General features: G+C 44.8%; 1 protein-coding gene and 1 pseudogene across 1 annotated transcript; one reads left to right on the top strand and one right to left on the bottom strand.

Annotated features, from left to right (window-relative positions):
* Positions 1-631: 631 nt before the first annotated feature.
* Positions 632-24,750, bottom strand: BLOC1S1 (biogenesis of lysosomal organelles complex 1 subunit 1). Its single transcript, XM_083169120.1, has 4 exons — positions 24,554-24,750; positions 21,417-21,489; positions 3,863-3,995; positions 632-1,082 (listed from the first exon to the last, which is right to left on the bottom strand). The coding sequence occupies exons 1-4, from the start codon at positions 24,612-24,614 to the stop codon at positions 972-974; spliced, it is 378 nt and encodes a 125-aa protein (XP_083025246.1). The 5' UTR covers positions 24,615-24,750; the 3' UTR covers positions 632-971.
* Positions 7,591-8,431, top strand: LOC146059092 (glutathione S-transferase P 1-like; annotated as a pseudogene).
* Positions 24,751-27,813: the final 3,063 nt, after the last annotated feature.

The following is a 27,813-nucleotide window of genomic DNA, read 5'->3' as shown; positions in this document are numbered from 1 at the left end:
TATGTATACGCTATATTTATAACTTGTAATAAATAAATTAAACACAATTTTATATATCTGCATAACCATATTGGTCAGTCTACTAACTATTACTCATGGTTTTGCCTTCCCAAACGTCCCTCCGATTCAAACACAGATGATCACGATCAGCAAATCACGGATTTTTAACATGCTAAATTTCTCCCTACAGATCACCAATTAGCAATGTCAATCTGCTTTTGATCGAAAATTGGGAAAAATTGTGGCACTGATGAATTGCCCACATTAGCTAAATTTGAAAGGTAATTTTCCTAAAAACTAGTGGCATCATTTACCCTTGCAACACCTGGTGCAACTGCCACTAAAAGTGGGCGTGGCTTAACAGGACAGGGGCAGAGCTAATTGTCCCAACCCGGGTTTCTTTCTCTAGGTTCCTGTCAGAGAGTATGAGTCAGCACTTTGGTACCAAGGAGCGGCCGCAACCCCCATGTGACTCAACTGCTGAAAACAGCAGACAAACTAGTAGTTCCATCCCAAAAAAACCTGATGTATTCAAATAACTCCTTTCATGTCTCTAGCTTTTAATGTAATTTTTTTTTGTCAACTCATTTTATGCATTAAAATGGAAGTATAATTAAGTGTAATTCCGACATTTACACAAATAGTACATTTATTATTTTCCACCTGTAAAACCTTGTTAATTCATTGCTTTCTATTCTATGTCCCACAAGATGTTGCACAGTGCATCCAGTTAGATCACAGTTGACAGCTTAGAAGAGTGGCTGATAAGCCTAATATATTGTATACTATTAGATGACAACAAAAAGTTCAGGCTGGCAAAATATGCATAACGTTTTGTCAGCCGCAGTAAGTGAGTATTTGCATAGGATCCATCATTCAAATCAAGTCAACAGCAAATACTTAGGACCATGCGACGGTCGAACAGCCTTTAGGCTTGCTGAATCCTCTGTCCCAGTCTCCAGTGTAGCACCTCAAGAGGCAGAAGGTTGTAGCTGGCCTTTATACACATATTCCAATGCAGTGGCAATTATACGCATGTCCTTCTCAATGCTTCTGGCCCAATTCTCCACATCGCCAATCTCCTAGAAGAAATGCAATTTGTGGGAAAGTTGAGGCTTGCTCTGACACAGATCATATTCCCAAGTGTCAAAGATATCAGAGAAGAGGTTAGTCTACAAATGTGTTTATTTTCTGTAGAATCTCTTAAATTATTTTTCCTGTCAACAAGGCTACAGTAAATTACACAAGGTCTATTTGGCCTGGTGTATGTTAAGGTACATGCCCACGTTATGGTATTGTGCATGGAAAATCAATCTGTGCTAAGTTTTAGGGAACGTAGATATGCTGAAAAAGGTCATATGAAAGACTATCTGCTTCCACTTTAATATCACTTATTTAGCCAACATTTCTTAATATGCAGCTCAGCTTAGCATCAATTATGGCTAATTAATCAAGAACATGAGGAGTCATTGTTTTTAAGTATGTGTCAAATTTGTGTTAGAAGCTTTGCCTGGGAATTTATTTTCTGGCAGAAATGCAGCTGGAAGGTACAGAATCATTGGTTTGAAAGTACACAGGCTCCTATGGTTAGCCAGGGTTGCCTACCCTCCCAGAATGGTCGGAGGCTCCCAAAAATCGGGTCCCCCTCCTGGCCCCCCAGAAAGGTGGACAACCCTCCCGGATACAGGCTTCCCTGCTGCATCTTCTGTGCAGCAGTGTTAATTTCCTGTGACTTACAATACTGGGGGCGGGGCCTGATGACGTCTATGGCTTCTCCCGGATAGAAGACTCTAAATATAGGCAAACCTGTGGTGACCTTTAAAAAAAAAAAAAAAAGGACCTGTTCTTGTCTTATACTTCTAACATAACTAATTTAGAGCCTCCATGATGCACTTCAGCGGACAGGTGTATGTTTAGTTCTGTTCTGTGCAAAGTAATGAAAATCTCACACAAAATTGTCACATTTATAACAATCAGTCCCACAAATAAGGCCTAAACATGGGAAGATGAGGCTGAGCGTTCTGACGATGATAGATTGCTCAGAGCGCTCAGCAAGATCGCTCAGCACACAGCAATGTGTCAGCGTTGTGTGCTGAGCGATCTGTCAGGGGCAGTGTTCTCCAGTGAGAACACTGGCCCCAACGGCAATTAAGAGATTAATATCCAGCATGCTCCCGTGTGTAACTCTCCCTGTGTGTAAGCCCCCTTACGACAGAGACCTCTGAATTCTTTATGAAACAGAGGACAGATATGTTCTATGCAGCAGTGATAAGAATGGAGCTATGGGTCAGTGGAGAAGATGCCCGAAACAACCAATCAGTATCTACCTATAGCCCCCCCATCCACTACACAGACATCTAATGGGCCCCATACATCACCAATTAATTGTGACAATCCTCCATTCTGGAGATGATTGCCACAATTAATCTTTAATGTGTGTGCTCCCCCTTTTGGCAATCCCAATCAAAAATTAATAGGGATCGCCAATAGATTGCTGAATCAGATTTTTAAACATGTTTAATAATCTGTTTTTTTTGGAGATACATTTTTGTATGTGTGGGCATTCTAACAGGAAAAATCTGCCGATCACTGAAACAAATCTGTAATGTGTAGGCAAGTCAAATAGATTGAAGAAACCATTTGGGGGGGGAAGAAATCACTGGATCTGACAAGCAATTAATTTTGTGATTGCAGATGTACAGTATGGGGGCCATGAAGCTACAAATCTCTTCAGATTTTCCTTAAACTCTTAAGGTGCCCATACACTAGTAAGATTTATCTTCAGATCTGGCTGGTTGGAACAAAAACATGGTTATGGATGAGTGACAGTTTGGCAGTTTTCCATCATCCAAGCAAATGGTCAACTGTCATTTGCTCTCATCCATAACCATGTTTTTGTTCCAACCAGACAGATCTGCAGATAAATCTGCGTGTGTATGGCCACCATTACAGATATCTGATCTGACTGGGCTAATTTTTTACTCTATTCATGTTAAATACATCTGGTCAATTCTATGTTAAACCCCTGAAAGCTTCAGATGGATCTTTGTTGCAGCTCCCTGGGAGGGAGACACACGATTAGGCACTTGATGTGTCAAGTATTGCATATGATAAATCAAATTTGATTTATCATATGCAACTCCAGAGGAGCTGCAGGGGGAGAGACGGGCAGGGTCAGCAGACAAAGAGGCAGCAGGCAGGGGACACTGGTGAACCGGCGGGGGGAACGGGTGAGCTGGACCGGAGGATCAGGGAGCTGCAAGAAAAAAAAAACAATACAAATGAATGGGCAGCCCAGTGATTGGCTGAGAGCTCTAATTACTGGCTGCCCATTCATTTGTATTGTTTTTTTTCCCCTTGCAGCTCCCTGATCCTCCTGTCCAGCTCACCGGCATTCCCTGTCCACTGCCCCTGCCCGCATCTCCGGTATCTCCCGCCCGCTGCCTATTTGTCAGCTGACCCTGCCCGGCTCTCCCCCTGCAGCTCCCCGGCATCCCCAGTCTGCTGACCCAGCCCAGCTCTCTCCCTGCCCGCCTCTCAGGCGTCCCCAGCCCGCTGCTACTGCCCGCCTCACCCCCTGCCCATCACTGCCCTCACAGTGTCCCCCGCCCAGAAGGCTGCACATAAGATTTAGGAAATCTTATGTGCAGCCGGTCCGACTGCCTGACTCCGATCCGCATGGGACCGCGCATCGGGTCGGACAATGCCTTATTCAGGGGGGTGCACAATGCTTATGTTGTATGCAGTGGAAAGATTATTTCACACTGTGAATGATCCAAATGACAATGCACTTCACCAAGGCCTATATACTTGTTTACTTCACCAAGGTCTTTATACTGCTATCACTGGAGAGACAACTCACTTTCAGAGCCTGGTTAAAGTTCTCCACCAGACTGATCCACTGTGTAGTCTGTTTGGCAAACTGTGCAGCCTGTGTCTGTAGCGTCTTCACTTCATGGTCCAGCTTCCTTTGGTTCACGTAGGCCTGTGCAACGCTGCATTGGTAAAGGGAAAGAAGGTAAGAGCCGATACATATTGTGTAATACAGTATGTGTTATTTCTTCTCTTGGGCGTATCTAGTGTAAATAGCAGGCACATGTTGTCTGACTGTACCGTAGATGCAACATATAGCAATGCTAGCCAGTGGCTAGATCACATGCCTTACCAACCCAGAGGCACAAAAAGGGGAAGATAACATTACATGCAGAAATAGGTTTATCATGGAAAGAGTATTCTGCTCGCAGCCTTCCTGAAGAGATAATATCATTAACTGGCCGATATGTAACACAAGCTGGTAATTAAATCTGTCCCTTATCTAAATCTGTCCCCTGTGTGCGTGTGGATGGATAATGATGAAATCTATGTCACATGCTGCCACTATACAAGATTCAGCAGCCGCCCCAAACTGCCTCTGCTCCTATACAGATGTTTAGGTGGAGTGGCATTGTTAGGATGACGCACACACTTATGGTGGGTATACATTAGTTAGTTTTCGTGGAACGCCGATATAGATAACTATATCGGTGGTGCCGGCGGAGAATGATATTGAGCATACACACTTACTAGTGACGTGGGGGGAGATAACAATGCGTGGGAGAGTATATCATTACCGATATTGAGCATACACATTGACCGATGATTGCGATGTATCATTAACGATAGTGGTTAAAGTGCATATTGTTATCGATATATCGCCCAGTGCGTACCCACCATTAATTGTGGACAGTTAAAATCCCCATGTTATCAGTAACATTCCAGTGCCTATCAGCACTTCAAGACCAGTGCCTTCTTTAAGATACATACATTCTGAGCAGCTTTCCCCACTGGCCGGCACTGTCAGCAGGGGGGGGGGGGGGGGGGGGGGGGCAGACAGCTTTGCATAGTGCAGTGCTATGCAAAGCCGTCCACAAAGCTGCTCATCAGATGAGACACTTTCCCGGTGATGATGCGGGAGCGCTCATCGCCGGCCATACACACTGGGCGGCTTTGAGCTGAAAGCCACTCAAAACATGAAGTTTGAGTGGCTTTCAGCTCAAAATCACCCAGTGTGTATGGGCCTTAAGAACAATGCAGCCAGAATGTAATTTTGAAAGGGAAGAAGACACAGTGTGTAGACAAGAAAAAACACACAATTCATTTACTTGCTTTTCATTTGGTTTGGGAAGTACAGTATTACCAGCAAACTATATTGGAACAGCACCACCTAGTGGACAATTTAGAATGCACTCAGAAACAAAACTTCTCAATAACCAGACCTATTAACACTTGCTGCATTGTGGCCCAGAATGACCACCATTAAGCATCTCAGTCTGACACTATTAAAAGCAGTGACTAGCAATCAGACTATACTTAAAATAGCCACAATGTAGTCTTATTACTAGGAATAATAATGTTCGCATTACAAACACATCAATCTTGTTACTTTTTTCCAGACAACGGGTGTCTGCTGGGCACGCTGTGTGGCAGCATATATACCTGATGTGGTGGTCCTCAACTGGCCCTAACAGTGCACATTTTTCAGGTCTCCGCACAGAATCACAAGTGTAATAATTAACTCCACCTGTGGATCTTTTAAAATGTGTCTAATTAATAAGTGCACTTGCTGGGTGACTTTGAAACCGTGCACTGTGGGGGGTGCATGAGGATCAGGGTTGGGAACCACTAGACTAGATGACAAAGAATGTTGTGACATCCAGTATATTTTTTTCATAAAGAAGATTCTCACCTTAATTGCTGAAGAGCACTCCCTATTACGATGCTGGAATGGACTAGTCTGGTGATACATTCCTACCAACTATCAACTCGAATCCCGACACAGGGGACTCTGCGAACAGCGGCAGCGGCTCACTCGGTCACCTACTATACTATAATATCACTGGGCATATTACAACCTACTGCAATATGCTGCAATACTTATTAGGAAAGAACTGGTTCACTGTGTTACACCAGATTTATAATCCCTGACAAAGATACCTACTCACAGTGTGCTGTGATTAGCAACATATTGATACATTTTGGATAAATGTATATACTAGCTTCTAAACTAACACGTATTGACCAAATTATATACAACTTGACCCTTTGTCAAGAATAAAAATCCAGGTGAAGATACACCTTTTCTCCCACATGTATATCGAGTAATATAATTATATTTTGTGTAGAGGGAATAATTATAAGGTGTCACCTGTAATAATAAAATTAGATACAAAGGAGGCAGATACATGGCGACCCCGCATGTGCATTTTTAATTGCACTGAATTCACTTGTGTTTATGTTATTTGTTGTTCATCATATTTCGCAGTTTTTAATGAATAACCAAATAAAAGGTATATTTTAAACATTTGTGTTCCTTGCAACTGGTGCACCACGCAGTGACACATCCTTTCCTTTCCTACTTCAAACGATACATTCCTACCAGCAAGAACAGAGGAACTTGCTTTTTTCATAAAAAAAAAAAGTGCCAGTAATCAGAGCAAAGATGACCGCCATATTTCCAATTTAAAAAAAGAAAAGCGGGAAGAGGTAAAAGGGGATGTAATGTGGGGGCGAGGAACAACGGTCAAAAGAAAACCCCACTAGGGAGGATTATTGTGCTGATCTCTGACCCAGAAACCAGATGTGGGTCAGCACAAGCCACACTGCTTGCACAGGCCAGATTCCCCAGCGCTAGGCTCTCATAATAAAATATGTAACGACGGTTAAAGTTCTTTGTATTGTTTTATTGGATATACAGTATTGGTGCTAAAGAGAAAATAAACCACACAACAAAAGGCAGTTAGTGTCTACACTAACACCAGCCAGCCGCCTACAAATCAGCCACTGGCTGTCAGTCATCTTGCGCACAAAGCCAGTGTTCGAACATGCACACAGTTTACATTTACACACATGCAACCAAATGGGTCTGAATCGGCCCCATTGGTAGAATAGCTACTAGCTTCTTTTACATAGCTTTAAATAGCACTATTTAGGCCGGCCCCCCTAGCACCCTGTAGTACGGCCCCCTAGCACCCTGTAGCACAGCCCATCAGATAAATTGTATGGTACAAGTGTATGCAATTTATCACGGATTGATAAATTGCTTGCAATATATCTTATGTGAAATAAGCCCTCAAGTACAAAGTCTGACATGCAGGACTACCGGGAAGATCAAGAGAAAACTGGTGCAATTTCAAGCCTCAGATAAATTGCCCTAGTGTATGGCCACCTTCACAGTGCTAGTGGGCGATATAGTAACATACATATTAACATAGTAGGAAAGGTTGAATAAAGACCATTTGTCCATCAAGTTCAACCTGTTTTAACTAAACTCATTGGAGTAAGTTCCAGATGTGATATCTTCCCCTAGGATTATACACTTTGATTCCATATTTGGCTTGACTAATGAGTTGCGTTGGCATTAATTTGCCTGCTGCTCCCTTCATTATGGCCATAATGTATTGATTATAGCACTGAATGTTATGACCCATTAAGTACTTATACAACCTTCTCTTAAATGTATTTATTGTCTTTTTCTCATCCAGTGAGTAAATTGTCTGCATCTGATAAACCCAGTCCTCTGCCTCCTCCTCTTCTTCCTCCTGCTGCTGCAAAATGCCTGACTACACAATAGTTTATTTCGATGTCAACGGTCGCTGTGAAGCCATGCAAATGCTCATGGCTGACCAGGACTTGGACTGGAAGGAAGAGGTGGTGACATTTGATAACTGGCTGAAAGGGGACTTGAAAAAAAACAAGTGATGTTTGGTCAACTTCCAGCTTTCAAAAATGGTGACTTCACGTTGTATCAGTCAAATGCAATGTTGCGCTATCTTGGCAGAAATCATGGTCTCTATGGAAAAAACTCAGATGAGGCATAGATTTACTCATAGACATGGTAAATGATGGAGTGGAAGATCTCAGGCTGAAATACCTGCGTCTGATTTATCAGAACTATGATGATGGGAAAGCAGACTACATTAAGGTTCTGCCTAACGAACTCTGGGGCAGATTTATTTAGCTTGGAGAAGAGATAAACTGGAGATAAAGCAGAGAAAAGGTAAAAGGAGATAAAGCACTAGCCAATCAGCTGTGTTTGAAAAAGACAGTTGGGAGCTGATTGGCTGGTGCTTTATCTCCTTTTACCTTTTCTCCGCTTTATCTCCAGTTTATCTCTTCTCCAAGCTTAATAAATCTGCCCCTCTGTCACTTTGAAAAAATCCTTAGTAACAACAATGGCGGCAAAGGCTTTACTGTAGGAGATGAGATCTCCTTTGCGGATTATAACTTGGTGGATCTACTGCGCAATCATCTGGTTTTGGCTCCAGACTGTCTTTCAGCCTCTCCTCTACTCTCTGCATATGTCACCCGTGTCAGCAGCCGTCCTAAACTTGCAGCCTACCAGGCCAGCAATGCCCACACTAAAAGAAAAATCAATGGCAATGGCAAGCAGTAACTAATAGAAGTCTAATGTCTGTGGCTCACAAATGTAGAAACTCAACAGGTTCTATGATACCTGGTGTTTACAATGGCTGCCCATGCAGTCATCTACTGTATAACCATCCCAGCAGAATGTGTAGTTTGTATTTTGATGGCTATAGTAAATGAGTCTTACTGTACATGGTAATAAAAGTGAGTTAAAAAAAAAATATTTATTGTGTCTGCCATCACGACCTCCTCTGGCAGGGTGCCACACCTTTACTGCCCTAACCGTAAAAAAAAAAAAAAAAAAAAAACTTTCCTTCTAACGGTATGAAAGCTCCTCTCCTCCAGTCTAAGAATATACCCTGGTGTCCTGGTCACTGACTTTAAGGTAAAGAGGGTGCTTAAAGGTTCTTTATGTTGCTCCTTGATATATTTGTACACGTTAAGCATGTCTCACCTTAAATGCCTTTTTTCATGTGTAAACATGCCTAGTTTGGCTAATCTGTCTCATAACACTTGTTCTCCATCCCTTAAATTAGCTTAGTTGTCCTTTGCTGAATCTTTTCCAATTCTACAATGTTTTTTATGTAGTGTTGGGCCCAGAATTGTACCCCAAATTCTAGATGAATCCTAACTAGTGCCTTATAGAGTGGCCAGTGGCGTAACTGCGTGGCTATCGTAAAACCGCTGCCGGGACCTCACCTGCTGCTTCTGTAGCAGGTTCCCGCACATAGTCTGCGATCCCGGATCCCCTGTCCCCTCCTGGCTTTTGCTTCGTATAATCTAAACAGACCATCACAAAATGTCCGCCTCCATACAGCAGACAGTTTTTGAGTAGGTCTCAAAAACGGTCTGCTGTATGGGGGCGGACATTTTGTGATGGTCCGTTATCATTAGAAGCTGGAGCTGAGACCGCAAACAAGGTAATGGAATCTACAAAAGCGGCTTTTGGAGGGGTATGGCAGGGGGGGGGGGGGGGATGCAGGTGGACGCTGCCGAAAAGGTGGGCCCAAAACTTGTGGTTACGCCACAGAGTGGAATAATTATAAATGTTGTCTCTTGCTTCCATACCTCTTTTTATACAGTTTATTATCCTACTGGCCTTTTTTGCTGCATCTTGGCACTGAGCACTGCACCTCAGTTTATTGTCAATTTGTACTCCTACCGTAAGTCCCTTTCCAATTCTGATTCACCTAACTCTTTCCCATTTGGTGACTGATATGTTACAGTCACCAACGCATTTTAGTTTCTCCATCACTATAGCAGGCAGTGGATATTTCCGCCTTCTAAAGTACATGTATGAGATCTTTATCCAAAAAGTTCCAAAAAAAACAGCAAGAATACAAAAATAAAACTGGCAGCTGCTACTAACTGACAAGGAGCCTAATTCAGCATGGATCGCTAATGTTACAATTCGCAGTGGACTGCAAAGAGAAAGCCAGTGCCAAGACAGAAAGCGAAAATGCCCCCTGCTAAATTGCAAGACAATTGCTAAGGTATTCAATACTGTTATGTGCATTTTCGGCTTCATCAGGTGGTAAAAACCTATTGGGCATTTAGCCCAAGTATTAATAGAAAAGGCCTAGTCCAGTGATACTTGTAGCACTGTACTGTAGTTTAGTCTGCTATTGTACAACAAATCACTTTAAACATGTCTGACTGCAAGGAATTCCCTTTGCAGCCTGGCGTTTCAATGCTATTTTGCAACTTCTCAGGATTTATACGGCAACATGTAAGCTGTGCTTTAGCTGCTGCTTCCAATGAATGCTAGTATCATTTGAAATAAACTATATGGCGTCAAACGGATTTATTCCCACCCAATAAGTCTGCACTACTTACAACCTGGATGAAGCACAGTCTATAAATACAGTACATTGTAACAGAGATATTTTGTGGTTTATTGAGACTTACTGTATGTTGTGGTTAATAGTGAGTTACAGCTTGGTGCTGTACGAGAACGGAAAACTATTCATGCAAGAATAAATCCAGAGTGCAATATGCCTTCAGTAAGTGATAATGTAAGTTTGGGGTGACAGGTTTCCAGCATACTCTAGTGAACGTGGGAATAGGTGATTGCTACATCCTCCAAATAGTTTGAGTAAGAAAATGGTTGTGTAGTTTGAAAGTCTTGCATTGATTTGTAACGAAAATTTGAAATGACTGCAGTGTCGAAGTGGATAACAAGCAAAATATTAATCAATTATTATTAGTATAAATACGGTACTTGTATATTATCACGGTGCCCAATTTGACTACGTACACCGGCATAGTGAGATCGCATCGCATGCAATGCGATGGTACTAGTTCATTTTCACCTGCCTGCGGATTTCATCGCAACGCACGCAAATCGCATGGGATTTTATCGTGTGCGATGCGATTTAGCACACCCCCATTATCCACGTCGATGCAATGCAATTTAGCACACCCCCACTATCCATGTCACCCCGAATCATGGCGAGCGCAGCGTTCCCCGCGAGGGGACACGGAACGCGTCCTCCCGAACTTTTCATATCCTCTACTATCCACAACGGCGTGGAGTTGATTTTAGAAAGTGTGGCAAGCACAGCGAGCCCGAAGCGTAGTGAGCGCAGCGAGCCCCTCGAGGGGCCGGGAAAACGAGCCCAAAGCGTGACGAGCCCCACGAGGGGACGCAGAATACAGGTCAAGTAATCCGCGTCCGCTTGCCACGCTTCGGGCTCGTTTTTCGCTGCACTCGCCACACAAATCAACTCCATGCCGACGTGGATAGTGGGGGTATGAAAAGGTCGGGAGGACGTGTTCCGCGGGGCAGGCCACACTTCGGGGTGACGTGGATAGTGGGGGTGTGCTAAATTGCATGTGATGCTATGCGATCTGCGGCCAGGGGTGCAGTGAAAAATTAACTAGTACCATCGCACGCAAATTGCATGCAATGCAATGCGATCTCACTACGCTGAATAGGGCACTAAGCTATTTGCTTAGTGGGCGCCGTGATAATACACAAGTACCATAAATACTCATTAATTTCTCTGCTGGAGGGGAATGGTGCTATAAGGGGAGGAATTCATTAGCCATGAAAATTTACCAGGTGTGAAAAAGGATGGTACCCTTTGGCTTTAAAGTCCACGGCTGTAGTATGGTTAATAGCTTTAAATGTGAGTAGAAGTATTTTATATTAAATACGTTAAAATCAGGGCTGTGGAGTCGGTAGATAAATGTTCCGACTCCGACCCCGACTCCTCGTACGTCGGACGCCGACTCCTCGACTCCGACTCCTCTGTATTAATATGCGAATGTATTTGATACATTCCTTGAAGGAAAGAAAGGCAACATACATATTATTACTACAGAAACTAGAGGCTGGGAAGCCAACAGTCTACTGTATTGAACAGTTTAAGCAAAGGACAAACACAATGAAAACAAAGTTTTATAAAAAAAATATTAATTAATTAAATGGCTGGATAGTAGCAGTAGGCATAAACATCAGGAACAGGAACTTTACCAGTTCAAAGATAAAAAACACATTATTTGCTCACCACCCCTTGGCTACAGTGAGTAACCCCAGGGGGCTGCCTGAGTGCTCCCCCGGGCACCTAACATACCAAGACCTCTCAGTACCCCACAGCCACGAGTGGCCGCCATTTTAGATCCACCATTAAAGATCATCCCTGACACCCTGCTCCTCACTGAACCTCCCTCTCCCTGCAGCATATCCCCACAGAGACACTACCTAAAGGGGACCCCTGACAAAAGGCAAGGCAGCCCTGCCGCTTAACTGCAGCAAGAAGTATCCACAAAACATCGCTCACTCCCCAGAGCACCTCACTCCTCCATCATACAAAACTCAGCAGACTGGGCTATCATTTGCTACAAAACATCTGCTGTGCCAGCACGCCCGACGCATGGAGGTGCCCTGAGCCTATATTATAGAGCACCCACACTAAGGGTAATGCCCATCATGAGCGTGACAGACGCTTGAAGATGTAATGCAGGCCCAGGCCACGTAGGGGGGACCATGCGCAGAACCACAAAATGATGTAGCATTGGCTGGGCAGAGGGCCGCACATGAACACACAGAGCTTTTCCACATGACAAAAAGACGCCGTAATGCACCAGCGGTGAAGACCTCAGCGAGAACGACACAAACCCAAGCTTTCTGCTCACTGTTCGGCACACCAGTCCCGGACTCCGACCCACCGACGTCGGTGACCCCCTTACACGCCCCTAAGGAGCAAACCAGCGTCCCTTTGTCGCCCTCTCCCCTGACCTCCGAGCTAGACCCTATAATGGAGAAGCCTGACCTCAACACAATCCTTGCTAAGTTGCAGGCGATCCCAACACGCCAGGAAATGCAACAAGACTTACTTTCTACTGAACAAAGGCTCCAAGAATCCATGCTGGTCCATATCACAACACTTAAAGCAGACATCAAACATGTGGACAATAGAGTGGTCCTCTTGGAGGAACAGTGCGAGGACGCAGACTCCCGGCTCTCCAGCCTCCACGACCTGGTTTCGCGCCAATCTAAGGCGCTGATAGAGATGGGCCGCAGACTGGATGATGTGGATAATAGAGGCCAAAGAAATAACTTGAGGGTCCGGGGGGTCCCAGAAGAAATTGTGCCTCCAAATATTGAAGCCGCCCTGACAAAAATATTCAACGAACTCATAAACTCCGATCCAGGATACCAGATAGTCTTTGACAGAGCACATCGAGCACTGCGGCCAAGAGGTGCTACCTCGGAGAAGCCTCGGGATATCATTTGCAGGCTCCACTACTACCAAGAAAAAGAGGAAATCCTCAGAGCTGCAAGGCGTTCACCAGATATCACTTTCAATGGCCACAGCATTCAAATATACCAGGATCTCTCCTGGTCGACCCTCCAACAGAGGCGTTTGCTCCGCCCCATCACGGATGAGCTCAAGAAACACAACATTAGATTCCGTTGGGGATTCCCCCTAAATATACAAGTCACCCACAAAGGAACGTCCGTCAGCCTTCAAGACCCAGAGGGAGTGCAAGACCTTAGGACTCTCCACCCCCCTGTTTCCCAACTGGCTTGACCCGGCTGAGTTATCTGCCCCGCCCGGGCCAAGGAGGAACAATTGGCAGACGGTCCAGAGAGACAAGAGAAAACCCCCGACGAAGAAACAAGTCGTAGACCAAGTTGCTGGAGGGGAAGAGCGCTCGAGTTCGCAACCAGGGGCCCCTGCCGCTTCCGCCGATGACACGTGAATATACCTCCCCCTCCTGAGTGACTTTTATACTTCTGCACTTAAGTGCCTATTACAGTTTTGATAGTTAATGTTGAATGTTTTAGTATGAGAGTTGGTGCTGGAGACCGCTGCTTTCACTTAGTGTTAGAGAAAATGCTGGAGATAAATAATTCTCCCAAAGGCTTTACTGGTGAAACAAGTAGACGCCCCACCATCCACTTAGTGAGAGAAATAGTTTAGTTACGTTTTCACTTATTATGTGCCTACTCCCAAGCGTAAAGAGACCAAAGGGGGTCCCTCCGGCGCCGGTGGTTGATAGCCCTGGTTCAAGGCACTTAAGTTAGACTGGTTCATGTTCTGGCATCCTATGCCCATATACTTCGATGTATACTTGTTTTGTAGCTAAATTCATGTGGTTCGCTTTGGTTCCCCCAGAACCCCCTCGCTCTGCTGTACACTTGTAGAACGTGGGACGCCAAAAGCCTCCCACGTCTAGAAATGCAGAGTTCCTTAGTTAAACTAGATTATGATTCCTGTTTACGCATTATAATCTGTTCACCATACCCCTTTACTCCCCTATGTGTTTTCCCTGTCCTCTCCTTTGTCCCTCCCCCCTCCCCCCAAAGTCCCAAGAGACATGGTCCGCTGAGCCCAGAACAGCACGGTTATAGAAATAATGGCTAGTTTAAAAATAATTTCCCTAAATGCTAAGGGGCTGAATGTCCCCGAAAAGAGATCCAAGCTCCTTCACTCAATGCACACGGAAAAAGCAGACGTAGTGTTCTTTCAAGAGACCCACTTTAAAAAAGGTTCGGCACCAAAATTATCCTCCCGCCACTTCCCGACAGGTTACTTTAATGACTATTCTGAGACCAAATCTAAGGGGGGTGGCAATTCTATTCTCTAAAAACATCCATTTATCTGACATATCGGAAACCCACATAGGAGATGGTAGGGGGATCCTAGTAAAAGCCACCATTGCCAACCAAATTTTTACCTTTATTAATCTTTACCTCCCGAACAAGGGCCAGATACGCTTCCTCAGGGAAGCATTGGAGCTTGTCGAGAATACGATAGAAGGAGTACTGGTGACGGGAGGGGACTTTAATTGGGCTATCGAACCCACCATAGACACAACAAATTCCCATACCAATTCCCCTAACAGAGACCTAAGACGATTTAGATCCATACTACACGACTTCCAATTAATCGATTCGTGGAGATTACTCCACCCAAGGGACAGAGACTATACGTTTTACTCACACCCCCATAACTCTTATACACGAATAGACTACCTCTGCCTGGGCCATAGGTCACTAGACCTAATGGTTGACGCCTCAATTGGCCAGATTGTGGGTTCGGACCATGCGCCTATTACCCTCACCCTGACGCTTCTAAACCCTCCGACACGCCACTGGAATTGGCGCTTTAACGAGCAATTTCTTAGAGATTACGATTCCAGAAACCAGATATCAGCGGCCATTGACGACTACATAGCCACCAACGTGACAGAAGATGTTTCACCTGTCACTGTATGGGAGGCACACAAATGTGTGCTTCGAGGTAAATGCATCCAAATAGGCTCCCACCTAAAAAAGAAAAAAGCAGAGCGTAGAGAGGCAATCCTCATTAAAATAAAAGATCTTGAAACACGGCATAAATCTTCCTTAACCCCCGATGTTTTCCTGGAGCTGCAAGAAGCAAGGATGTCCCTAAATAGCCTTTTAAATGAGAATACACGTAGGGCCTTCCGCAGATGCAGACACAAATTTCATAGATGGGGCAACAAACCTGGGAAACAACTAGCGAGGGCGCTAAGGGCCCAGAGATCCTTAACATACATTAAAGAAATGAAGGATTCCTCGGGTAGACTGTGCGCTACGAACACCCAGATAGCTGATATTTTCCACGAATATTACTCCACCCTATATAATCTTTCCTCAGAAACACACACTAAAGATCCACTAGCGCACGAGCGGGACATTAAAGAATACCTGAGAGAAATCCAGTTCCCCACTCTCCCTTCGGATTTAACCTCAGCCCTCAATGATCCATTTACAGAAACAGAGCTAGCACTGGCCCTAAAATCCACCCCGTCGGGCAAGAGCCCTGGACCTGACGGGTTCACAATTACATACTACAAAGCATTCCAAGATAAACTGTTACCCCTCCTCCTGCGAGCCTGTAATGCAGTCTCCCAGGAAACACCCCTCTCTAATCAATCGCTTAACGCGCATATCACAGTCATACCAAAAGATTGTAAAGACCCGGCACTCCCTTCCAGTTACCGCCCTATCTCCCTCCTTAATGTGGACGTCAAGCTGTTCGCGAAACTACTCACGAACCGCTTGGCCTCTTTAGTCCCACTGGTGGTACACCAAGACCAAGTGGGATTTGTGCGCGGGAGGGAGGTGAGAGACAACTCCATTCGGGTCTTTGACTTGATTGCCCATGCACAATCCTCAAACACCCCTACCATGCTCCTTTCCACAGACGCCGAGAAGGCTTTCGACAGAGTGGATTGGAAATTTATGGAGATGGCCCTACGTCACATGGGACTAGAGGGTCGGTTCCTACAAAAAATCTACAAATCTCCTATGGCCCAAATAAGAATCAATGGACTCCTGTCCAAACAGGTCACCATCTCCAATGGGACGAGACAGGGATGCCCGCTGTCCCCACTGATATATGTCATCTGCATGGAGGCATTGGCCAGAGCGATTAGACGAAACCCAAATATCAGTGGTCTGACGGTGGGGAAAATCAACCACAGACTAGCTTTGTTTGCAGGTGACCTTCTGGCAATTATAACAAACCCAGTAGTCACTCTCCCGAACCTTATGGCAGAGTTCTCTCGCTATGGGAAACTATCCAACTTTAAAATAAATTACGCGAGGTCTACCGCCCTGAATATTTCGTTACCGGATAACACCAAGGAAGCATTGAGCTCCCAGTTCCCCTTTCCCTGGAACCCTACCCATATCAAATACCTGGGCATTTCCATTCCGGTCTCTCTTAAGTCAACGATATCCATCAACTATACCCCCCTATTAAGGTCCATCCGCAGAGAAATGTCGCAATGGGCGACCCAGAGATTCTCATGGCTGGGGAGGATGAACATCATAAAAATGAACGTCCTTCCCAGGTTTTTCTACCTCTTCCAGACAATCCCACTAAAACTACCGGCTCAATATATAGGAGAAGCCCAAAAGGCAATCAGCCGATTTGTATGGGGAGGTAAAAGACCCAGATTCAAGCACTGCTATCTATACCATAGAAAAACTAAGGGAGGCCAACAGCTCCCTATGCTGCTGGCATACTATCAGGCTTCGGTACTACACAGAGTAGTGGATTGGTCGAGAGCCGACACATGCTTCAAACAATGGGTCGACCTTGAGACACATTCTTCGGCCCTGAGTCTTAGGGTGGTCCCGTGGCTCCATACCATACCCCGCACAAGACACCCCACAGTCGAACCCACTCTGACTCTATGGAAAACTATCCGATACAGACTTGGCCTCTCCTCTCCTGACTCTCTTCTTCTCTCTTTTATCAATAACCCGGAATTTCCACCGGGGGCATCTGGGAGATTAGCAACTAACTGGCAGCAAAAAGGTCTGACCAGGGTGATAAATTTATTGTCGGGGGGAAATGTCAAGTCTTTCTCGGACTTGATGTCAGAGAGGGAACTACCTCAAACAGACTCCTGGTTCTATTTTCAAGTGCGCCACTACATTCACTCAAAAAGAACCGCCCTTGCCCTCAAAAAAAATCCTACCCCATTTGAAGTGCTGTGCTCCCACACCTCGGACCCCACCCATGTGATCTCCACGATTTACAAAGTTGTTCTCCACAACCACTTCCCTGACCTTCCCTCTTTTTGCAAAGCATGGGACCAGGATCTTTTGCCTAAAGGTATCACAATAAACTGGGAAAAGCACTGTGACGTCATGGCACGGTGCTCCACGAGTCTAGAGGTGGTGGAGACACAGTACAAACTATTGACCAGATGGTACAGATGTCCTCCCCTAATTCACAAATTTTATCCGTCGGTCTCCCCTCTGTGCTGGCGTTGTAACTCTCACAGGGGTACCCTGATTCACATATGGTGGGACTGCCCTAAAATCATCCCCTTTTGGGACACAATAATTCAGTTATCCTCAGTCATACTGGGATTCCAAACCCCTGACAAACCCGATTTCTGGCTCCTCTCCCACACCAACATACCCATGGCAAAGTACAAGCGGTCACTAATAAAACACTTAAACAACGCAGCAAGGGCGGTGATCCCAGTCCACTGGAGGTCCGTGGACCCTCCCACTATTTGGGAATGGTTCCAAAGAATTGATTTTTATTGTGCTATGGAGGACATCTATCACTCTGCCCTAGATAAGCAATCAGACTACGCCGCCACATGGCTACCTTGGCTAGAATTTAAATTAACAGCAACATACAAAGACCAGGCCCCATCTATCCCACAGTAGGCTCTGACGCAGCCCTAGAAGTAAACTGTTAGCGCGACCAACACGGCTTGGACCAACGGACCTACTAGCATTCAACTGACCGAACTGACGACGGACACATACCCCTACCCCCCCCCTCCCCCATTACCTCCCTCCCTCACGCTCCCCCTTGTATTGTCTACTCCCCCACTATCTCCCCCCCCCCCCAAATATGTACTGCGGTTAAATTGAAATAGCAAAAGGTAAAGGAAAAAAGAAAAAGTCTGAATGTCAATAATAGAACTGTTTATTACATACTTTGCTCTCTTGTGTAAATCGTATATCATAAATGTACATTGAGTTGTAATAACTTTTGTTTCTACGCTGTTACAATCATCCTACTTTTGTAGTAACACCACAATTGTATGTATCGTTTTTTTTTACTTGAAAAACCCAAAATAAAGAATATATAAAAAAAAAAAAAAACATTATTTGGTTGTTTTGGGAACAAAAACAATAGGAAAGGTTCAGAAGTGTGGAGCATAAGTTCTGCATGCTTTGTGACGACAACAAAAATCAACGAGCCACAATCTCCGCTGGTTTGCTTGCTCGTCACCGTTCAATTCATGGACACAAGGAACGATTTCTTTACCGAATCGTTACTGGCGACGAAAAATGGTGCCTGTACATTAATATGAACCAGCGTAAGGAATGGCTTAGCCAAGGTAAACAAACGACCCTGCGCATGAAACAAGATCTTCATCCGCGTAAAAAGATGTTGTGCGTATGGTGGGAGAGCTTGGTTGAATGAATTTTTCGAGTCTACACCAGGTGATTTCTACCAACGAGGTATTGAAAACCTTATTGAACCTTGTAAATAAGTTGTAAACTACAAGGGAGAATACATTTATAAGTATTGGTGCTCCGAATTGTGCGCTGCGTGCCATATAGTGAAGCACATGAAAAGCATGCTTTTTCACGGTCACTTAACGTGTTCGTTTTGCGGTTACGTGAGACACTGCATGCATTGGTCTTTATTCTTACAGTAGAGAAGTCATTAATTATAATTTTCAGAGTCGGAGCATTGTTTGCCGACTCCGAGTACTCGAAATTTCCTCCGACTCCACAGCCCTGGTTAAAATACAGGCAACCAATGGAGGGACTGGCAGAGCAGATCAGCAGACAATTAGCGTCTTGCTAGGAAGATCAGCCTAGCAGCAGCATTTTGAATGGATTGCAGTGGTGAGAGTCTGTTCTTAAGAAGACCAGTTAGGAGACTATTGCAATAGTCAATGCGGGATATAATGAGTGCATGGATAAGAGATTTAGTAGTGTCTTGTGTGATAGGGTCATATTTTGGATATTTTTTAGATGCATGTAACATGATTTGGAGACAGATTGAATGTGGGGAACAAAGGACAATTAGAGTTGAGGATGACCCCTAGGCAAGGAGCTTGTGGGGTAGGGTAGATTGTTTAGTTGTCAACAGTTATGAAGATATCAAGATGGTAACTGTTCTTGGCTGGTGGAAATATCATTAACTCCCCCCAAAACCACTGGTGACAACTACAAGTGATACTGAAATCCAAAAGAGCTGATTAGTTTGGCAATAGATAAGTTATAGATTGAGAAAAGTAGAGGACCCAAAACTGAACCTTGACAGAGGTAGTGAAGAGGAGGTGAAGTCAGAGAAGCAAACCCTGAAAGAGCGATCAGATAGGTGAGATGAGAACCAGGAAAGGGCTGTATCATTAAGACCTAGGGAGTGTAGTGTTTGTATGAGAAGAATGTGATCAACAGTGTCAAACGCAGCAGAAAGATCTAGAAGAATGAGTAGTGAGTAATGGCCTTTAGACTTTGCAGTTACCAGATCATTCATCACTTTAGTCAGTGCTGTCTTAGAAAAGTGTTGGGAATAAAATCTTAGTAAAGTGGGTCTAGTAGGGTGTAAGTTCGGAAAGTGTGTGAGGCGTAGTAGACGAGTCTCCCGAGTAGCTTAAAGAGGCATGGGAGCTGAGAGATAGGACAGTAGTTAGAGAGTTAGGGTCAGAATTGTGTTTTTTCAAAATGGGAGTAATCACTACATGTTTGAACAGAGAAGGAAAAGTACCAGTAGCAAGAGAGAGATTGCAGATTTTAGTTAAGGTTGGGATAAGCACAGGAAGATAGAGTTGCAGGTATAGGATCAAGAGGTAAGATAAGAAGAGTGTAGATACTTCCTATTCAGTTGTGGGCTCAAAGAAGAGAAAGTGCCAGAGGGTTAAGGTGGGAAGTAAGTAGGTTAGAGGCTGCAGAAGAGCATACTATTTCATCTTGGATGTTATTAATCTTGTCCTTAAAGTAGGAGGCAAGTTCTTGTGCACTGATGGTAGCCAGTGGGGGAGGGTACAGAAGAGACTTAAATATGTTAAAAAGTCGCTTAGGGTTAGTGGGAGAAGAGATGAGATTGGAAGTATGTTTGTTTGGCAGTGTCCAAAGCATTGCACGAGGGGTGGTAGATAGTCCTATATTGGGGCAGTACAGATGGTGTAATGGTTAGCATTACTGCCTCACAGCAGTGAGGTCATGGGTTCAATTCCCACCATGGCTCTAACTATGCAAAGTTTGTATATTCTCCCCATACTTGCGTGGGTTTCCTCACACATTCCAAAAATGTAGGTTATCTCACTCCTAACAACATTGAACCATAGAGTGAATGAGTGTGCGTGTACATGTGGTAGGGAAGATAGATTGTAAGCTCCACTGGGGCAGGGACTGATGTGAATGTTCAAATATTCTCTGTAAAGCACTGCGGAATATGTGTGCGCTATATAAGAAACTGTTAATAAATAAATACATATGTGAACATTTGCGTTCTACTTTAAGTGACTGATTTCGTAGTCGTCATGTTATTTTAGAGTGCCACGGCTGGCATCTAAGCCTGGGAGGGGTGCAATGGGAAGCTGGAACCACTTCAAGAGTCTGGTAAAGGTGAGAAACAGCAAAGTCAGGAGAGGTAAATGTAGAAATTGGTGAGAGCTGTTGTTGCAGAGAGGTGGAAAAAGAATAGCATTAGTATTTCTGCGGGTTAGAGTAGACTTGCATGGTTTCAGTGTCAGTGAGAGTCACCCCCTCTGTAAGTGCCTAAAGCTAACCTCTTCCCCGCAGCCTAATCATTACTAATTGCAATGCCGGCTGTTGGTGTTCTAATCTATTCAGAGTTCCAGCACCAATGTCTGTGGGCTGCCTGCATCAGTATACTAAATGCTGTCATCCTGATCGCCTGCATCCCTTTACTGACAACCCAGTTCCAGCAGTAGCAGTGTGCATTCACCTCAGGTTACACGCAGTCCAGGATGGGCGCTACATAGTAATTATATTCCTTCAGTCATTCACTCACCCAACATTTAGATGATCTACTAACGCCTCCGTTAGTGATGTTGCTGCAGCAATGGCCTCTTTCCTTCTTTTTTCTGTAATAATATTAATCAAATTGTTTAATTAAAAAAAAAAAACAATTAAAGTAAATAAATCCTAGTAATGCAATCACAATATACTGTAACGACATTGATACTGGCCTACCCGGCAAGTGCTGATGCTTCTCTTCATATGTATACCAGTGTAATACAGTTGTACAGGTAAATAAGTGAGTGAACTGGCACTACTTGCTTAGGTGCACTCGGTACATTACCAAACCATAAAAAAAAACAAGTATGTTGGTGTGATAGAAGATATAGGAAGGTATATACTATGCAGCTATGGATATATGTACTACACCTATATCAACTGAGGGCTACTGAGTGATTGCAGGTAAAGGTCCATACACACTGGGTGATATTGCTGTTTGATCGTTGTCATCGCTGGGAGAAAGCCGTTCAGTGCGTACACACTGAGCGGCTTTCCCCCTGCCCGGCGCTGTCAGTGGGGGCGGACAGCTTTCCATAGTGCAGCGCTATGGAAAGCTGCCCACAAAGCCGCTCATCTGCTGGTAATACCAGCAGATGAGCGGCGGCCTGCAACAATGATGCAGGAGCGCGCAGCAGCGCTCACCGCTGCCCTATACACACTGGGCAGCTTTCATGCTGAAAGCCACTCAAACGAGAAAACTGAGGGGCTTTCACATGAAAGTCGCCCAGTGTGTACGGGGCTGAAGAGTCACTGCAATGCGTCGGACCAATATAGGGAGGGAATAACAGCTTATCCCTGTAATGGCCTCCAGAGAGCCTGTACTAACTAGACACATGAGCAAGAGGCTATCTTTATTACACACAATATACTTTTTAAAATGAACAGTCGGAGTTGCTATTCGCAGTCATATGTACATGTATGTTTCATTGTCAAATCAGTGTTTGATGAAATATGCTAGCTAATAATATGTATAGCAAACAATGTGCATTACTGACTATATAATATGCTTAAAATATACAATACAAAGAACAAACTGCCTGTATATACCTATCAAAGAAAATATGAACTGCTAAAACACATCTTTATAATGTTTTAAGCTACAATAATAATGTTTCATCTGCAATGAGGCTTATTATCATAATTTATTTATATGGCGACACAAGGGTTCCGCAGCGCCTAACAATATATAAATAAGCAAAAACAATTAAATAGCTCATTACAGTACAATACAATTTAGGAAAAGTACATGGTAAAAAACAAACAAAAAACATTTGCTTCAGGGGACAGGACACTGAAGCAATCAGGGTGGCAGATGTATGTATATATTCTTAAAAAAAAATAAACACATGGGGAGAGAGGGCCCTGCTTGTGAGAGCTTACATTCTAAAGGGGAGAAGCAGCCATACCCACACACAGGGCTGGAAAAATCCTGGTGACCAGATTCTGCAGGGAGGAAGGAAGCAGAATCTGGTCATGGACAGTGGCAGCACAGGCAGTGGTGCCCAATCCTCCATCTCCCCTTCCCAGTGAATGGCAGATTTTCAGTCAGGGGACCCAGTTTTACAAAACGAGTGGGTCCCCGGGGACGCACTGTGCTGGATCAGTGGCCGGTACTGTGGAGACGAGCTACTGCAGCAGTGCCGCCACCTGCAGAGACCCAAGGGCTGTGTTGGGAGCGCAAGTCCAGGGGCCAAAGACATTTGCATCTGGAGCGCCCCATCTTTAGTAACCCCGGGATGGAAATGGTGGCACTATCACAACAGGGTTTGTTTTATTTTTTTCCAGTGTGTGAAAGTGGGCACCTCAATCCTTTACATTGGGATGCACGCATGTATAAGCTGCAGTTGCACATGGGAATTTATGCTAATGTAGCAGCATTAGCATAAAATCCCATACACAATTGCATCGAAAAGCATAAGGAGGGAGTATTTCTACCACCCCCCCTTGACAAACCCCATCTCAGACTGCAAAAAATGGTGGATAGAACCACTTCTGTCTTGATATTTCCCATTATGCACTGGGTCCAAGTTCACCTGGAGGGGGAACATAATAGTATAATAGTGCGGCAAGCAAAGCGAGCCACCGTGCGAAACATGGCGAGCAAATCGAGCCCACAAGGGTACAATCCAGTGGCAATAAAATAACCTACAAAAAAAATGGTTAACGATAACTTATAAAACAAGAATTAGTATAATGAAGAATTTACAAGATTGAAAATGATCTTATGATTTTCTAAAGCAGCAATTAAAGCAGTAGCAGCAGTGGCGTAACTAGGTTTTGGGCGCCCCCCCGCCGTTAAAGGGAGGGCACCCGGCGCCCGCCCCCCATGCAAACCCCCCCCCCATCCCCCGCAGTCTTACCTACGTTTAGTACGCGCTGGTCCCGGCTCCCTTCTTCTGCTATGACGACCACCACAAAATGTCTGCCCCCATACAGCAGACAGTTTCAGAGAACTGTCTGCTAAATGGGGGCGGACATTTTGTGGTGGTCCTCATAGCAGAAGAAGGGAGCCGGGACCAGCACGTACTGAAGACAGGTAAAGACTGCAGGGGATGGCGGCGGGGTGTAACTATAGCACTGCAGCCTCCGGCTCCCGCACATGCACAGCGCCCCCCCCCCCCCCCCCCCCCCAGCAGGGGCTGCGGTGCTATCGTTACGCCACTGAGCAGCAGCATGTACAGAAAAGTGGGTTTGTCAGTGTAACCTGTGCCCATTAACAATTATTGGGGTGACACTTATGTATCATTAGCTCCAGGGAGATCTGGTTTTGTTTTATTACGTTTTTTCTTTTATGGGGCGCATTAGTTTTCCTTACAGGCAGTAAAAGACGTGTTACTAACATTGTACCGTGTAACCTGCTCAGTTACTGGCATATTTCATCAAACACAGCAGTAAGGAAACGCATTCCATTCACACATTCCACACTACACTTCCGTGACACTTCGGCCGCCATGTCAGACTGTTGACAAAAACATCCATTTCACCTATCACAACAACGCAGCGCGCTCTCCAGCTCCAACTCTTGCGTTGCTATGGAGAACGCGGCCCTCTATCCCGGAGCAAAGACTTTAGTGCGAGGCTTCAGCGTGAGCTAGGCCCGGCAGGAGGAGGGATCAGGCGTTTGCTCACCTTGCAGCTCCTTCCGCTCATTCTGCTTAACTTGGTGCTCCTTGAGCAGCCGGGAGAGCATGGTGGGTGGAGGAGGTGAGAGGCCCGGAGGGACAGCTGAATATAACGCCTTATCTGATGGGGAAGACCGGCAGCGCCGCCGCCCAGCTAGAGGAAGCAGGCTGTGCGGCGGAAGTGCAGGGAGTGCTTGTGATGTGTCTGTGTCATCGTATCTCCGTTATCCCAATCATCACTGCGTGCTCGAGTACACATACATACATATTGTATTTAGTGTATATGTGTATACGCATCACTTTTATTACAGCCTTTTATGTTGCTTATATATTATGTTTAGATTTATTGCTTATAAAAGTTGTTGAACGGTAGAATCCTAAATGAATATAATACCTAATCGTTGCCGGAAAACCATTTACAGGGAGGCAATGGTAACACTGTAATCCCTAATACTAATGGATACAATAGATGCATACCCTCCAACATGACCCATCCCATTAGGTACAAAATGCTCTGTTCCTGGACTTCCCTGCCAGTGACAGTTACAGATGTGAGCCTACAGCACAGTCCAATATTCAAAGAGGGGGGGTCACATCAACTCTCAGTGATGTTTGGGATGGCAGCTGGTGTGGCTCCCCTTTTTGAATATTGGACTGTGCTGCAGGCTCACATCTGTAACTGCCAGTCCAGGACCAGAGCATTTTGTACCTAATGGAATGGGTCATGTTGGAGGGTATGTAGATGCACCCACCAAATGTCATATCCTGGACAATGTTTAACATATGGGCTCACTGGTCAGATGCCCGGCAAGCAGCTGAAAGATCTACAATGTCTTGGTAGACAGCCACTAGGTTGACATTCAAAAGGTTGACACATGAAAAGGTCGACATGAGTTTTTCACATATTTTTTAATTTTATGGACTTTTTCAAACATCCACGTGGACTGCAATTGGAACCAGTAAAGTGTCCCGAGGGAAGCGATACGGGGGTATACAGTACACTATTTGGGGGTCCATGTCGGCATAGACACATTTTTATTTATTTTTTGAAAACTCATGTCAACCATTTCATGCATCAACCTTTTCCATTGTCGACCTAGCACATATCGACCTTTTGTAAGTGTCTACATAATGCATGTTGACCTTTTGGTGCCGACCTATTGACTAGCTAGAGCTAGACACTGCAGACCTTTCAATTTACATCCAGATGCCCAGGGTTCCACTATTATAGGGGCCTTAGAGCATCCTTGGCTACCCTCCCGGAAGCTGCAGGAGGCTCCCGATTTTTGGGGTAGTACCCCCCTAGTGCTAGAAGAGTAGGCAGTTCTCCCGCACTTCCTAGAGATGGGACAGGATTGTATATTATTTTCTGGCAATTGCAGGAGCTGCGGCAAGGTAGTTGGGGGAGGGCATAATGACCATTCGGCTCCACCCCTTTAAGTGCTGTGTCTCCTCTCTGGTATTCTCCTGAAGTGGTGACTAGGGATGACCATCCGTTTGCCCACTATTGGTGGTGTCATTGATGGCGAAACTGCAAGTGGCTATCGATGGTCATCAACTATGTAATGGGAGATCATTGATGGTTTTGTCCATCTGGGGCAGTATGCATGGTGTAATGGTTAGCATTACTGCCTCACGGCACTGAGGTCATGGGTTCGATACCCACCATGGCCCTAACTGTGCGGAGTTTGTATATTCTCCCCGTATTTGCGTGGGTTTCCTCCGGGTACTCCGTTTTCCAAAAATATACTGGTAGGTTACTTGGCTCCAAACAAATTAACCCTAGAATGTCTGTGTGTGCCTGTACATGTGGTAGGGAATATAGATTGTAAGCTCCACTGGGGCAGGGACTGATGTGAATGTTCAAATATTCTCTGTAAAGTGCTGCGGAATATGTGTGCCCTATATACAGTAAGAAACTGTTAATAAATAAATAATAAATCCCTGTTATTTCAATGAATGGCCTGCAGGCCAATTACAGCATGGAGACCAGACTTTGTCTGTGTGTTGGGGGTGGTGCTACGCTCCGTATCCCAGTACCTAGCAAAAATAAAACAATAATATTTGTTTTTTCTGTGCCATCAATGGAGGGAATCCATCTGGTTGTCTCCAATTGATAGTAAAACCATTCAACATCAGTCATAGTCCATAGATGATTGAGAATCATTGATGGTTGATGGCCTTTCCTAGGAGACTTACAAAATAGGTAAGTTTGCTCTGGAGCTTCTTCAGAGACAGATAGAAAATGCCTGGCTGCTCTGTGAATTACACACAATCAGAGCAGCCAGGCATTATTCTCTACTGGTCTACCAGTCTACACCCAGATAGTAAATGGCTGTCAGTATGCCTATTAGGTGGATTGATGTAGCTATCCATCAATCAGAGTGCTCACAGCCATTCACTATATGGAAGTATGTGGAGAGACTAGTGGCTATATCCTCTTCAGTTAATGTAGCCTCTGGCTTGATAAAAACATAGAATTTGACAGCAGATAAGAACCACTTGGCCCATCTAGTCTGCCCCTTTTTTAAACATGTTACCTCAAACCATATTTGATCCTTATTTCTTTGTAAGGATATTAATATGCCTATCCCAAACATGTTTAAATTGCTCTACTGTATTTGCGTCTACCACCTCTGATGGGAGGCTATTCCACTTATCTACTACTCTTTCTCTGAAGTAATGTTTCCTCAAATTTCCCCTGAATCTTCCTCCCTCTAGTGTCAGTGCATGTCCTCTTGTTCTGTTGCTCCTCTTCCTGTGAAGATTGTCTCCCACCTGCACCTTGTTAAAACCTTTGATATACTATACATATTAAGATCTTTTGGTACTTATGTAGTATCTGGGCGCCCGATTTAGAAATCGGGTCGGATCGGGCACATCGCATCGCATGCGACCAAATCGGATGCGATGCGATGGACCCGATTTTTCCATAGGATTCAATGTTAAAATGGTCTGAGTCCATTTTAACATAGAATTCAATGGGAAAAAGGGGTCCTGTTCCTTGCCCCACTATCCAAGTGGGCATGGAGTTGGATATAAACCTGTGGCGAGCCACCGAGCCCGAAGCGTGGCGAGCCCCGCGAGGGGACACAGAATACTTTTAAAAAAATCTGTGTCCCCTTGCGGGGCTCGCTTCGCTCGCCACGCTTCAGGCTCCAACTCCATGCCCACTTGGATAGTGGGGCAAGGAACAGGACCCCTTTTTCCCATTGAATTCTATGTTAAAATGGACTCAGACCATTTTAACATTGAATCCTATGGAAA

Source organism: Crinia signifera, chromosome 2 (assembly GCF_055691185.1).
Source record: "Crinia signifera chromosome 2, ASM5569118v1, whole genome shotgun sequence".
Taxonomy (NCBI): Eukaryota; Metazoa; Chordata; class Amphibia; order Anura; family Myobatrachidae; genus Crinia; species Crinia signifera.
The sequence above is the reverse complement of the archived record's forward strand: the minus strand, read 5'-3'. Positions and strand labels throughout refer to the sequence as shown.